We start from the raw sequence: 16,140 nt of genomic DNA, 5'->3' as shown, positions 1-16,140 counted from the left end.
GACACTGTAGTGATGGAATGAGAGAGAGAGACATCATTACAACACTGTACATAGAGAGACATCATTACAACACTGTACATAGAGAGACATCATTACAACACTGTAGACACAATAATAACGTTTCTTCTTCTTTGGAGTTTAAGGGTGGTTGGCATCCAATATGTTGCATTTACCGCCCCCAACTGGACAATAATATACCACTATTACCGCCCCCAACTGGACAATAATATACATCTATTACCTCCCCCAACTGGACTATAATATACATCTATTACCGCCCCCAACTGGACAATAATATACATCTATTACCTCCCCCAACTGGACAATAATATACATCTATTACCTCCCCCAACTGGACAATAATATACATCTATTACCTCCCCCAACTGGACAATAATATACATCTATTACCTCCCCCAACTGGACAATAATATACATATATTACCGCCCCCAACTGGACAATAATATACATCTATTTTACTTTGTGATACAACATTTTGACCCTATCTGCTCCTGCACCATGACAACTAACCCTACACTCATTAAAAACCCACTACCCCATTCCACTACTTTGACCCTATCTGCTCCTGCACCATGACAACTAACCTACACTCATTAAAAACCCACTACCCCATTCTACTACTTTGACCCTATCTGCTCCTGCACCATGCCAACTAACCCTACACTCATTAAAAACCCACTACCCCATTCTACTACTTTGACCCTATCTGCTCCTGCACCATGACAACTAACCTACACTCATTAAAAACCCACTACCCCATTCTACTACTTTGACCCTATCTGCTCCTGCACCATGCCAACTAACCCTACACTCATTAAAAACCCAGTACCCCATTCTACTACTTTGACCCTATCTGCTCCTGCACCATGCCAACTAACCCTACACTAATTAAAAACCCACTACCCCATTCCACTACTTTGACCCTATCTGCTCCTGCACCATGACAACTAACCCTACACTCATTAAAAACCCACTACCCCATTCCACTACTTTGACCCTATCTGCTCCTGCACCATGACAACGACCTGGGAGGACGGGACACCACCACTCAACACCCCCTGGGACTCTTCTGAAGTCAAATCTAATATGACCAAATACTACTCTGCAGCTGCCACCACAACATCTGTGATTTACGTTCCATTTCTGCGGTACAGTTGATAACCATTGTAATGAACGCTAAGAAGCAAAACTTACTGAAGCATATATCACTCGCTGGCCCATCCCTCTGTGCTGCACAGATCTCCTACTCACATCTATCACTCGCTGGCCCATCCCTCTGTGCTGCACAGATCTCCTACTCACATCTATCACTCGCTGGCCCATCCCTCTGTGCTGCACAGATCTCCTACTCACATCTATCACTCGCTGGCCCATCCCTCTGTGCTGCACAGATCTACTACTCACATCTATCACTCGCTGGCCCATCCCTCTGTGCTGCACAGATCTCCTACTCACATCTATCACTCGCTGGCCCATCCCTCTGTGCTGCACAGATCTACTACTCACATCTATCACTCGCTGGCCCATCCCTCTGTGCTGCACAGATCTCCTACTCACATCTATCACTCGCTGGCCCATCCCTCTGTGCTGCACAGATCTACTACTCACAGGGATCCTCTCAGGATCCTTCACCCTTGACCCATCCTCCTCTACTTTCTTCACTGCCTCAGCATACGACACCTTCTGCACTACTCTGACTATATCCACCTCAACCTGCCTCTCTCTCACTGGACACTTCTGATCCCCAGCAACATGGACACCCCTACAGTTGACAAACAACTTTATCCAACAAAACTACACAATCCTCTATTTCCTGACCTCCTGCACACTTCCCACATCATCTCCCTCCTACAAACTGCTGCAACATGACCATAAACGTTGCACCTGAAACAGCTCAGTGGATTCAACACAAAGACTCTAACAGGATAACTGATACATCCTAACATGACCATAAACGTTGCACCTGAAACTCCTTTCAATGGTCCCCTGTTCCTGAGAGCAAAGCAAGAAACAGATCTTGACCAAAGTTGCGTGACACGGAGCGCCCACTCTCTCTGGTCAGAAGAAACACAGACAAATATCACAAATATCACAAATATCAAGTCCCCACCTTTGTGAAACAACAAAAAAACTATGTTTTCCAATAGAATTATAACATTTGAAATGTCTCTATTCCTTTTAAACGTTTGTGAGTGTAATATTTACTGTTAATTTCTGTTCATGTGTAAACATATGTTTCCCATGCCAAGAAAGCCCTTTGAATTTAATTGAATTGAGAGAGAGCTCCATGTTAATGTATAGGGGACATGAGTCGTCATGGTTACTCATGCTTATGTGATGAGGCAGCCCAGTCGGTTACATGAACCAGTCTATTCTCTGAAGGGGCCCAGACAGCCTGCTCCCAACAGTGGGGTCAGTGGGATTGGATAGGGGCCCCTCTCTCTCTCTCTCTCTCTCTCTCTCTGACTGGAGGAGAGAAGTGAAATGGTGTGTCTCCTCTGGTCAACAATACTCACCTTGAGAGACTCCATAGCCTGTTGGAGCTCCTTCAGCTCCTTCTCTCTCTCCTGGAATCTCTGCTGGACCTTCTGCTGACTCATCCCCAGCTGCCTCTGTGGAGAATCACTCTTCAATGAGCTATCAAGCTTTATTAGTCCAGTAGATCAATAGTATAGTAATGTGACATAGGACTCATAGAAGATAGGGATACAAATGTTGAGGAAGTGTCTGTCTGAAATTATATCATTATGTAGTCATGTGAATGATTATAGTTTTAACAGTAGACAAATCAGTAAAATTTTGAAATATTCTGTTCAAACATGTTATGTTGAATATCAATGTTCCTAAAGAGGGAGACAAAGGGCAACTAGTTTCAGTCTCTGATAAGGCAGGCCAGCTGCAGAACTAGGGAGGAGCCCGGAATTCAACAGTCTAGTTAGTCTCTGATAAGGCAGGCCAGCTGCAGAACTAGGGAGAAGCCAGGAATTCAACAGTCTAGTTAGTCTCTGATAAGGCAGGCCAGCTGCAGAACTAGGGAGGAGCCAGGAATTCAACAGTCTATTTAGTCTCTGATAAGGCCGGCCAGCTGCAGAACTAGGGAGGAGCCAGGAATTCAACAGTCTAGTTAGTCTCTGATAAGGCAGGCCAGCTGCAGAACTAGGGAGGAGCCAGGAATTCAACAGTCTATTTAGTCTCTGATAAGGCCGGCCAGCTGCAGAACTAGGGAGGAGCCATGAATTCAACAGTCTAGTTTCCGTGTCTGATAAGGCAGGCCAGCTGCAGAACTAGGGAGGAGCCAGGAATTCATCTCGAGGTCAAGCCACAACATCAACCCTCCTGCTACAGTCTTATCTCACACACATACACTTCCACGCCTACTAAGGTTCTAGCATCAAACAGGGCCATGACTACACCAGTGAGAGGAACCAATTCAGTTCCTGCCTAGCAACAGAGATGTATTGGCTGTCTAGATGTGTAAGGAGTTGGTCCTGCCTAGTAACAGAGATGTATTGACTGTCTAAATGTGTAAGGAGGTAGTCCTGCCTAGTAACAGAGATGTATTGGCTGTCTAGATGTGTAAGGAGTTGGTCCTGCCTAGTAACAGAGATGTGTTGGCTGTCTAGATGTGTAAGGAGTTGGTCCTGCCTAGTTACAGAGATGTATTGGCTGTCTAGATGTGTATGTAGTTGGTCCTGCCTAGTATGAGGTTATAAACATATGTTCTTGTATAATCACACATTGTCTTTACAGCTGTATGACCCAGTGGGTGAATAAACTTGGTTTGAGTTTTTACTCTGATCAGAACCTAACAGACTTTAGTAAATGGTGATACATTTGGAGAATCTGGGTTAACATATCTATATAGTCAAGGTTTGTGTTCATATTTGTGGATCCATTTCAATTGAATGATCTCATATTCAAACAGCCTTAGTTCCTACTGTATCTTTAATTCTTTGTTTATCAGACAGCCACCAACAAGTTGTTCTGGTCTTACCTGTTTCTCAGTTCTCTCTGCTGCAGCTGACACTGTATCATGGCCTTTATGTTCATCCATTGTACACAGATAACAGATACACTGCTGATCGGTACGACAGTAAAACTCCAGCAGTTTTTCATGATGAGAGCAGATCTTCTCCTGTAGTTGTGCCGTGGCTTTGAGCAGCTTGTGCTTCTTGAAAGCAGGAGATTCATAGTGAGATTGGAGGTGAGTCTCACAGTAAGAGGCCAGACACACCAGACAGGACATGAGGGCTTTCTGCTTTCTGGTCCCAGTGCAGACATCACACACCACATCTCCAGGTCCAGCATAGCACAGAGCAGGAGGGGGAGCAGCCTGGAGTCCTGTCTTCTTCAGTTTCTCCACCATCTCAGTCAGCACAATGTTTCTCTTCAGAACAGGCCTTGGGATAAAGGTCTGTCTGCACTGTGGACAGCTGTAGAAACCTTTCAGATCATCCTGATCCCAGCTTTCTTTAATACAGCCCATACAGTAACTGTGTCCACAGGCAGTAGTCACCGGATCCTTCAGTAGATCCAGACAGATGGAGCAACAGAACAGTTCCTGATTCTCTGTCATTTTGTTGCTCTCTCCCGTAGGTTAAGCAATGGCAGTGTGAAAGATGACTTTCTGTTTCATGGAACTCTACACCAGAGGAGGGGGAGTGGCTTCCTAATGGACTGGGTTCTCTGTATGTAGAGGGGGAGTGGCTTCCTACTGGACTGTGTTCTCTGTATGTAGAGGGGGAGTGGCTTCCTCCTGGACTGGGGGTGTGGTTTCTTTAATAAGGAAGTATGACAGTGTGTTGGGGGGTAGACAGAGCTGGTCAGTATTTATGTTATATGTATCTGAAGTATATATTTTAATTACTTCTGAGTATTTTGTCGTTTGAATTACACTAGTCTGAACTGCACTCCAGTATTTTTTATTTCAAATCCGAAATACTTGTATTTTTTAACCCTTTTTCCTAGTTTCCAATTGGTAGTTACAATCTCGTCCCATCGCTGAACCACCCATAAGGACTCGGGAGGCAAAGGTCGAGAGCCTTGCGTCCTCCCGAAACGCAACCCAACCAAGCCGCACTGCTTCTTGACACAACGCCCTCTTAAACCGGAAGCCAGACGCACCAATGTGTCGGAGGAAACACTGTACACCCGGCGACCGTGTCAGCGTGCACTGTACACCCGGCGACCGTGTCAGCGTGCCCTGTACACCCGGCGACCGTGTCAGCGTGCCCTGTACACCCGGCGACCGTGTCAGCGTGCCCTGTACACCCGGCGACCGTGTCAGCGTGCCCTGTACACCCGGCGACCGTGTCAGCGTGCACTGCGCCCGGCCCGCCACAGGAGTCGCTCGTGCGCATTGGCACAAGGACATCCCTGCCGACCAAACCCTCCCCAAACCCGGACAACGCTGGGCAAAATGTGGACCGCCCCATGGGTCTACCGGGTCAACAGAGTTTGGACTCAAACCAGGATCTCTAGTGGCACAGCAGTAAGATACAGTGCCTTAGGACACCGACCACTCGGGAGGCCTGTCATGGAGATTCTAACCAATAGGGAGAGAGACAAGATTATTCAAACAACAACTTTATTATCAGATTATCAAATCTGGATCAGTTGACCATCACTCAACAGTGCAGAGTTTAAAGTTCAACAAACACTGTTGGGTCTCAGCTTTTCTAGAAAAGTACAACCTCTTTGTCTACATGGCAGGTAGCAGCTGTGTGAAGACATGGGTGGAGGCATAGAGTGCAGACAGTGATAACCACCAGTTTCATGACTCTTTTCTGATGATATTTAGATGCTGCTGCTCCAGCTAGTTTCTGTTCTCTGGCAGGTCTCCACCCAGCTGGGTCCTTTGCAGATACCAAAAAACAGGACATGTCACTTACAGTGGTCACACCCAAACAGCACTTGGCTGCATTCCTGAGTTACACAAAGACTGTTTGTTTCAGTAGAAACGTACAATACAATAACTATGCATCATTCTCTGAGGAGAAAACAGATTGACAGAGGAGACATACAGGTAGTGGGTTAGTGTGGGTTACTGATCCTAGACAGAGGAGACATACAGGTAGTGGGTTAGTGTGGGTTACTGATCCTAGCCAGAGGAGACACACAGGTAGTGGGTTAGTGTGGGTTACTGATCCTAGAGAGAGGAGACATACAGGTAGTGGGTTAGTGATCCTAGACAGAGGAGACACACAGGTAGTGGGTTAGTGTGGGTTACTGATCCTAGACAGAGGGTACCTACAGGTAGTGGGTTAGTGTGGGTTACTGATCCTAGACAGAGGAGACATACAGGTAGTGGGTTAGTGTGGGTTACTGATCCTAGACAGAGGAGACACACAGGTAGTGGGTTACTGATCCTAGACAGAGGAGACAGGTAGTGGGTTAGTGTGGGTTACTGATCCTAGACAGAGGAGACATACAGGTAGTGGGTTAGTGTGGGTTACTGTTCCTAGACAGAGGAGACATACAGGTAGTGGGTTACTGATCCTAGACAGAGGAGACATACAGGTAGTGGGTTAGTGTGGGTTACTGATCCTAGACAGAGGAGACATACAGGTAGTGGGTTAGTGTGGGTTACTGATCCTAGCCAGAGGAGACACACAGGTAGTGGGTTAGTGTGGGTTACTGATCCTAGACAGAGGAGACATACAGGTAGTGGGTTAGTGATCCTAGACAGAGGAGACACACAGGTAGTGGGTTAGTGTGGGTTACTGATCCTAGACAGAGGGTACCTACAGGTAGTGGGTTAGTGTGGGTTACTGATCCTAGACAGAGGAGACATACAGGTAGTGGGTTAGTGTGGGTTACTGATCCTAGACAGAGGAGACACACAGGTAGTGGGTTACTGATCCTAGACAGAGGAGACAGGTAGTGGGTTAGTGTGGGTTACTGATCCTAGACAGAGGAGACATACAGGTAGTGGGTTAGTGTGGGTTACTGTTCCTAGACAAAGGGGACACACAGGTAGTGGGTTAGTGTGGGTTACTGATCCTAGACAGAGGAGACACACAGGTAGTGGGTTACTGATCCTAGACAGAGGAGACAGGTAGTGGGTTAATGTGGGTTACTGATCCTAGACAGAGGAGCCATACAAGTAGTGGGTTACTGATCCTAGACAGAGGAGACCTACAGGTAGTGGGTTAGTGTGGGTTACTGATCCTAGACAGAGGAGACCTACAGGTAGTGGGTTAGTGTGGGTTACTGATCCTAGACAGAGGAGACAGACAGGTAGTGGGTTAGTGTGGGTTACTGATCCTAGACAGAGGAGACACACAGGTAGTGGGTTAGTGTGGGTTACTGATCCTAGACAGAGTGGATCTACAGGTAGTGGGTTAGTGTGGGTTACTGATCCTAGACAGAGGAGACCTACAGGTAGTGGGTTACTGATCCTAGACAGAGGAGACATACAGGTAGTGGGTTAGTGTGGGTTACTGATCCTAGACAGAGGAGACAGACAGGTAGTGGGTTACTGATCCTAGACAGAGGGGGTCTACAGGTAGTGGGTTACTGATCCTAGACAGAGGAGACCTACAGGTAGTGGGTTAGTGTGGGTTACTGATCCTAGACAGAGGAGACATACAGGTAGTGGGTTAGTGTGGGTTACTGATCCTAGACAGAGGGGGTCTACAGGTAGTGGGTTACTGATCCTAGACAGAGGAGACATACAGGTAGTGGGTTAGTGTGGGTTACTGATCCTAGACAGAGGAGACATACAGGTAGTGTGTTACTGATCCTAGACAGAGGGGGACAGAGGAGACATCCTAGACAGTAGTGGGTTAGTGGGTTACTGATCCTAGACAGAGGAGACATACAGGTAGTGGGTTAGTGTGGGTTACTGATCCTAGACAGAGGAGACATACAGGTAGTGGGTTAGTGTGGGTTACTGATCCTAGACAGAGGAGACATACAGGTAGTGGGTTACTGGGTTACTGATCCTAGACAGAGGAGACATACAGGTAGTGGGTTACTGATCCTAGACAGAGGAGACATACAGGTAGTGGGTTACTGATCCTAGACAGAGGAGACATACAGGTAGTGGGTTAGTGTGGGTTACTGATCCTACACAGAGGAGACCTACAGATAGTGGGTTACTGATCCTAGACAGAGGAGACATACAGGTAGTGGGTTATTGTGGGTTTCTGATCCTAGACAGAGGAGACATACAGGTAGTGGGTTATTGTGGGTTTCTGATCCTAGACAGAGGAGACATACCGGTAGTGGGTTAGTGTGGGTTACTGATCCTAGACAGAGGAGACATACAGGTAGTGGGTTAGTGTGGGTTACTGATCCTAGACAGAGGGGACATACAGGAATTGGGTTAGTGTGGGTTACTGATCCTAGACAGAGGAGACAGGTAGTGGGTTAGTGTGGGTTACTGATCCTAGACAGAGGGGGTCTACAGGTAGTGGGTTACTGATCCTAGACAGAGGAGACATACAGGTAGTGGGTTAGTGTGGGTTACTGATCCTAGACAGAGGAGACATACAGGTAGTGGGTTACTGATCCTAGACAGAGGGGGTCTACAGGTAGTGGGTTACTGATCCTAGACAGAGGGGGTCTACAGGTAGTGGGTTAGTGTGGGTTACTCATCCTAGACAGAGTGGACATACAGGTAGTGGGTTATTGATCCTAGACAGAGGAGACATACAGGTAGTGGGTTAGTGTGGGTTACTGATCCTAGACAGAGGAGACATACAGGTAGTGGGTTAGTGTGGGTTACTGATCCTAGACAGAGGAGACATACAGGTAGTGGGTTAGTGTGGGTTACTGATCCTAGACAGAGGAGACATACAGGTAGTGGGTTACTGATCCTAGACAGAGGAGACATACAGGTAGTGGGTTACTGATCCTAGACAGAGGAGACATACAGGTAGTGGGTTACTGATCCTAGACAGAGGAGACATACAGGTAGTGGGTTAGTGTGGGTTACTGATCCTACACAGAGGAGACCTACAGATAGTGGGTTACTGATCCTAGACAGAGGAGACCTACAGGTAGTGGGTTAGTGTGGGTTACTGATCCTAGACAGAGGAGACATACAGGTAGTGGGTTATTGTGGGTTTCTGATCCTAGACAGAGGAGACATACAGGTAGTGGGTTATTGTGGGTTTCTGATCCTAGACAGAGGAGACATACAGGTAGTGGGTTAGTGTGGGTTACTGATCCTAGACAGAGGGGACATACAGGAATTGGGTTAGTGTGGGTTACTGATCCTAGACAGAGGAGACAGGTAGTGGGTTAGTGTGGGTTGGTGATCCTAGACAGAGGAGACCTACAGGTAGTGGGTTAGTGTGGGTTACTGATCCTAGACAGAGGAGACATACAGGTAGTGGGTTAGTGTGGGTTACTGATCCTAGACAGAGGAGACATACATGTAGTGGGTTACTGATCCTAGATAGAGGAGACATACAGGTAGTGGGTTACTGATCCTAGACAGAGGAGGCCTACAGGTAGTGGGGTTAGTGTGGGTTACTGATCCTAGACAGAGGGGACATACAGGTAGTGGGTTAGTGTGGGTTAGTGATCCTAGACAGAGGAGGCCTACAGGTAGTGGGTTAGTGTGGGTTACTGATCCTAGACAGAGGGGACATACAGGAATTGGGTTAGTGTGGGTTACTGATCCTAGACAGAGGAGACAGGTAGTGGGTTAGTGTGGGTTAGTGATCCTAGACAGAGGAGACCTACAGGTAGTGGGTTAGTGTGGGTTACTGATCCTAGACAGAGGAGACATACAGGTAGTGGGTTAGTGTGGGTTACTGATCCTAGACAGAGGGGACATACAGGAATTGGGTTAGTGTGGGTTACTGATCCTAGACAGAGGAGACAGGTAGTGGGTTAGTGTGGGTTAGTGATCCTAGACAGAGGAGACCTACAGGTAGTGGGTTAGTGTGGGTTACTGATCCTAGACAGAGGAGACATACAGGTAGTGGGTTAGTGTGGGTTACTGATCCTAGACAGAGGGGACATACAGGAATTGGGTTAATGTGGGTTACTGATCCTAGACAGAGGAGACAGGTAGTGGGTTAGTGTGGGTTAGTGATCCTAGACAGAGGAGACATACAGGTAGTGGGTTAGTGTGGGTTACTGATCCTAGACAGAGGAGACATACATGTAGTGGGTTACTGATCCTAGATAGAGGAGACATACAGGTAGTGGGTTACTGATCCTAGACAGAGGAGGCCTACAGGTAGTGGGTTAGTGTGGGTTACTGATCCTAGACAGAGGGGACATACAGGTAGTGGGTTAGTGTGGGTTAGTGATCCTAGACAGAGGAGGCCTACAGGTAGTGGGTTAGTGTGGGTTACTGATCCTAGACAGAGGGGACATACAGGTAGTGGGTTAGTGTGGGTTACTGATCCTAGACAGAGGAGACATACAGGTAGTGGGTTAGTGTGGGTTACTGATCCTAGACAGAGGGGACATACAGGTAGTGGGTTACTGATCCTAGACAGAGGGGACATACAGGTAGTGGGTTATTGTGGGTTTCTGATCCTAGACAGAGGGGGTCTACAGGTAGTGGGTTACTGATCCTTGACAGAGGAGACCTACAGGTAGTGGGTTAGTGTGGGTTACTGATCCTAGACAGAGGAGACCTACAGGTAGTGGGTTAGTGTGGGTTACTGATCCTAGACAGAGGGGACATACAGTAGTGGGTTAGTGATCCTAGACAGAGGAGACCTACAGGTAGTGGGTTAGTGTGGGTTACTGATCCTAGACAGAGGAGACATACAGGTAGTGGGTTACTGATCCTAGACAGAGGAGACATACAGGTAGTGGGTTACTGATCCTAGACAGAGGAGACATACAGGTAGTGGGTTACTGATCCTAGACAGAGGAGACCTACAGGTAGTGGGTTTGTGTGGGTTACTGATCCTAGACAGAGGGGACATACAGGTAGTGGGTTAGTGTGTGTTACTGATCCTAGACAGAGGGGACATACAGGTAGTGGGTTAGTGTGGGTTACTGTTCCTATACAGAGGGGACATACAGGTAGTGGGTTATTGTGGGTTTCTGATCCTAGACAGAGGGGGTCTACAGGTAGTGGGTTACTGATCCTTGACAGAGGAGACCTACAGATAGTGGGTTAGTGTGGGTTACTGATCCTAGACAGAGGAGACATACAGGTAGTGGGTTAGTGTGGGTTACTGATCCTAGACAGAGGAGACATACATGTAGTGGGTTAGTGTGGGTTACTGATCCTAGACAGAGGGGACATACAGTAGTGGGTTAGTGATCCTAGACAGAGGAGACCTACAGGTAGTGGGTTAGTGTGGGTTACTGATCCTAGACAGAGGAGACCTACAGGTAGTGGGTTAGTGTGTGTGTTTGTGGTGCAGTGTGAGTTAACCTTAGGAATAATCCTGTGTGTCTGTAGTCTGGTCATAGATTTGTGTACTCGCCAACTCTATTACTGTCATTGTCAAGCCAATCATTTTGCATCACCATGAGTGACAAGGAGTTGGCAATGTCACCTAAATAGACTGGGACTCAGTCTAAGGTCTGCAGCAGTGAGGAATATGTGTGAGTAGACACACTCCCCCTTTATCTGACTAACTAAGAAATAAGAACAGAGGACAACATGATCAATACAACAACAACAACAGACCACTGGGGGAAATAAGAACAGAGGACAACATGGTCAATACAACAACAACAACAACAACAGACCACTGGGGGAAATAAGAACAGAGGACAACATGGTCAATACAACAACAACAACAGACCACTGGGGGAAATAAGAACAGAGGACAACATGGTCAATACAACAACAACAACAACAACAACAACAACAGACCACTGGGGGAAATAAGAACAGAGGACAACATGGTCAATACAACAACAACAACAGACCACTGGGGGAAATAAGAACAGAGGACAACATGGTCATTACAACAACAACAACAACAACAGACCACTGGGGGAAATAACAACAGAGGACAACATGGTCAATACAACAACAACAGACCACTGGGGGAAATAAGAACAGAGGACAACATGGTCATTACAACAACAACAACAACAACAACAGACCACTGGGGGAAATAAGAACAGGGGACAACATGGTCAATACAACAACAACAACAACAACAGACCACTGGGGGAAATAAGAACAGGGGACAACATGGTCAATACAACAACAACAACAACAACAACAACAACAACAGACCACTGGGGGAAATAAGAACAGAGGACAACATGGTCAATACAACAACAACAGACCACTGGTGGAAATAAGAACAGAGTACAACATGGTCAATACAACAACAACAACAACAGACCACTGGGGGAAATAAGAACAGAGGACAACATGGTCAATACAACAACAACAACAGACCACTGGGGGAAATAAGAACAGAGGACAACATGGTCATTACAACAACAACAACAACAGCAACAACAGACCACTGGAGGAAATAAGAACAGAGGACAACATGGTCAATACAACAACAACAACAGACCACTGGGGGAAATAAGAACAGAGGACAACATGGTCAATACAACAACAACAACAGACCACTGGGGGAAATAAGAACAGAGGACAACATGGTCAATACAACAACAACAACAGACCACTACAGAGACGGACAGAGAAGAAGTCAATAACGGACAGGGTCGTGTTTAGAAGCTCAATACAGAAGAAAACACAGTGAAACAGGAGACAGTGAAACTATCTGAAATTGTTCAATATCAAATGACTGTTTAGTTTTGCAACACATTTTGTTATGATTTGTGCTCAAATGAACACAACCCAGCTTCAGTAGAGACCAGCAATAGAGGACAGCATCATCAGGGTTGAGTTCAGGTGGATGACAATATAGACATTATGGTGTGTGAACACAACCCAGCTTCAATAGAGACCAGCAATAGAGGACAGCATCAACAGGGTTGAGTTCAGGTGGATGACAATATAGACATTGAAGTTAGTAGTAGGGGCGGCAGGGTAGCCTATTGGTTAGAGTGTAGAGGCAGCAGGTAGCCTAGTGGTTAGAGTGTAGAGGCGGCAGGTAGTCTAGTGGTTAGAGTGTAGAGGCGGCAGGTAGCCTAGTGGTTAGAGTGTAGAGGCGGCAGGTAGTCTAGTGGTTAGAGTGTAGAGGAGGTAGGGTAGCCTAGTGGTTAGAGTGTAGAGGCGGCAGGTAACCTAGTGGTTAGAGCGTTGGACTAGTAACCGGAAGGTTGCAAGTTCAAACCCCAGAGCTGACAAGGTACAAATCTGTCGTTCTGCCCCTGAACAGACAGTTAACCGACTGTTCCTAGGCCGTCATTGAAAATAAGAATTTGTTCTTAACTGACTTGCCTGGATAAATAAAGGTAAAATAAAATAAAGTAGGCTTAACGTAACGACTAGAGATGATATGATTCATTGATAGACCTACTAGGCAGAGAGACACATTAAGTGGAAAACAACTGTTTACCGCTACTTCTAGGACAGACCAGGGACTGTGATTGGTCTCTGCAGTTTAACAAACTGTTCTTCATCCTGACAGCACACAGGACTGCTGGCCAGAAGGTTGTGGGTTCTCTGACAGCACACAGGACTGCTGGCCAGAAGGTTGTGGGTTCTCTGATAGCACACAGGGCTGCAGGCCAGAAGGTTGAGGGTTCTCTGATAGCACACAGGGCTGCAGGCCAGAAGGTTGAGGGTTCTCTGACAGCACACTGGGCTGCAGGCCAGAAGGTTGTGGGTTCTCTGACAGCACACAGGACTGCTGGCCAGAAGGTTGAGGCTTCTCTGACAGCACACAGGGCTGCAGGCCAGAAGTTTGAGGGTTCTCTGACAGCACACAGGGCTGCAGGCCAGAAGGTTGTGGGTTCTCTGACAGCACACAGGACTGCTGGCCAGAAGGTTGAGGCTTCTCTGACAGCACACAGGGCTGCAGGCCAGAAGGTTGTGGGTTCTCTGACAGCACACAGGACTGCTGGCCAGAAGGTTGAGGCTTCTCTGACAGCACACAGGGCTGCAGGCCAGAAGGTTGAGGGTTCTCTGACAGCACACAGGGCTGCAGGCCAGAAGGTTGTGGCTTCTCTGACAGCTCACAGGACTGCAGGCCAGAAGGTTGTGGCTTCTCTGACCACACACCTGTCTATATAAGGTCCAGCAGTTGACAGTGCATGTCAGAGCAAAAACCAAGCCATGAGGGAAAAGGAATTGTCCGCAGAGCTCCGAGACAGGATTGTGTTAAGGCACAGATCTGGGGAAAGGTACCAAAACATTTCTGCAGAATTGAAGGTCCCCAAGAACACAGTGGCCTCCATCATTCTTAAATGAAGAAATTTGGAATCACCAAGACTCTTCCTTCAAGCTGGCCACCCGAAAAACTGAGCATTCGGGAGAGAAGAGCCTTTGTCAGGTAGGTGACCAATAACCTGATGGCCACTCTAACAGAGCTCCAGAGTTCCTCTGTGGAGATGGGAGAACCTTCCAGAAGGACAACCATCTCTGCAGAACTCCCACAATCAGGCCTATATGTTTGCGTGGCCAGACGGAAGCCACTCCTCAGTAAAAGGCACATGACAGCCCGCTTGGAGTTTGCCAAAAGGCATCTAACGAACTCTCAGACCATGAGAAATAAGATTCTCTGGTCTGATGAAACCAAGATTGAACTCTATGGCCTGAATGCCAAGCATCACATCTGGATAAAACCTGGCACCATCCCTACGGTGAAGCAATGGGGTGGCAGCATCATGCTGTGGGGATGTTCTTCAGCGGCACGGACTGGGAGACTAGTCAGGATTGAGGGCAAGATGAACAGAGCAAAGTACAGATAGATCCAAAACCTGCTTCAGAGCGCTCAGGATCTCAGACTGGGGTGAAGGTTCACCTTCCAACAGTACAACAGCCCTAAGCACACAGCCAAGACAACTCAGGAGTGGCTTTGGGACAAGTCTCTGAATGTCTTTGACTGGCCCAGCCAGAGTTGAACCTGATCTACCATCTCTGGAGAGAACTGAAATTAGCTGTGCAGCACAGACAGCAACAACATTTACATTTACATTTAAGTCATTTAGCAGACGCTCTTATCCAGAGCGACTTACAAATTGGTGCTTTCACCTTATGACATCCAGTGGAACAGCCACTTTACAATAGTGCATCTAGGTCTTTTAAGGGGGGGGGGGGGGAAGGATTACTTTATCCTATCCTAGGTATTCCTTAAAGAGGTGGGGTTTCAGGTGTCTCCGGAAGGTGGTGATTGACTCCGCTGTCCTGGCGTCGTGAGGGAGTTTGTTCCACCATTGGGGGGCCAGAGCAGCGAACAGTTTTGACTGGGCTGAGCGGGAACTGTACTTCCTCAGTGGTAGGGAGGCGAGCAGGCCAGAGGTGGATGAACGCAGTGCCCTTGTTTGGGTGTAGGGCCTGATCAGAGCCTGGAGGTACTGAGGTGCCGTTCCCCTCACAGCTCCGTAGGCAAGCACCATGGTCTTGTAGCGGATGCGAGCTTCAACTGGAAGCCAGTGGAGAGAGCGGAGGAGCGGGGTGACGTGAGAGAGAAGCTCAGAGAAGTTGGTTGTATTTACATCTGTCACAGTAGACAGACAGACAGACAGACAGACAGACAGACAGACAGACAGACAGACAGACAGACAGACAGACAGACAGACAGACAGACAGACAAGACAGACAGACAGACAGACAGACAGACAGACAGACAGACAGACAGACAGACAGACAGACAGACAGACAGACAGACAGACAGACAGACAGACAGTTTACTATGACTGGATGAAGGGATGCAGTGTTGAATGCTTCCTTTAGGTCTCCTGGTCTCTAGGGATTTAAACTGTGAATACAGAGAGAGAGTCCTAACCATTCAATCAATGTACACAACACACAATCATCATTACACTGAGTGGATTCTATGGATGTAATATATCATAATATTATATAATACAATATCATATAATGACTAGAATAGAATAAGAGTTTGGACATGAAAGAGACAGATGTTTTGACTTGTCTCTATACATCTCAGTCTCTAAACCACTAGGATACCTGCCACCTTGACAGTGTGTCTCTATACATCTCAGTCTCTAAACCACTAGGATACCTGCCACCTTGACAGTGTGTCTCTATACATCTCAGTCTCTAAACCACTAGGATACCTGTCACC

General features: G+C 47.2%; 2 protein-coding genes across 2 annotated transcripts; both read right to left on the bottom strand.

Moving 5' to 3' along the window:
* Window positions 1–1,534: 1,534 nt before the first annotated feature.
* Window positions 1,535–4,681, bottom strand: LOC115125183 (E3 ubiquitin/ISG15 ligase TRIM25-like). The gene is made up of 2 exons (XM_065002887.1): window positions 4,017–4,681; window positions 1,535–2,634 (listed from the first exon to the last, which is right to left on the bottom strand). Exons 1-2 carry the CDS (start codon window positions 4,596–4,598, stop codon window positions 2,392–2,394), a joined length of 825 nt encoding a protein of 274 aa, XP_064858959.1. The 5' UTR covers window positions 4,599–4,681; the 3' UTR covers window positions 1,535–2,391.
* Window positions 4,682–13,506: 8,825 nt separating this feature from the next.
* LOC135561309 (proline-rich protein HaeIII subfamily 1-like) lies at window positions 13,507–14,469 on the bottom strand. The gene is made up of 2 exons (XM_065002751.1): window positions 14,416–14,469; window positions 13,507–14,115 (listed from the first exon to the last, which is right to left on the bottom strand). Exons 1-2 carry the CDS (start codon window positions 14,467–14,469, stop codon window positions 13,507–13,509), a joined length of 663 nt encoding a protein of 220 aa, XP_064858823.1.
* Between the last annotated feature and the right edge of the window lie 1,671 nt (window positions 14,470–16,140).

This window comes from Oncorhynchus nerka, linkage group LG17 (assembly GCF_034236695.1).
Source record: "Oncorhynchus nerka isolate Pitt River linkage group LG17, Oner_Uvic_2.0, whole genome shotgun sequence".
Taxonomy (NCBI): domain Eukaryota; kingdom Metazoa; phylum Chordata; class Actinopteri; order Salmoniformes; family Salmonidae; genus Oncorhynchus; species Oncorhynchus nerka.
This window is presented reverse-complemented; position numbering and strand designations above follow the sequence as displayed.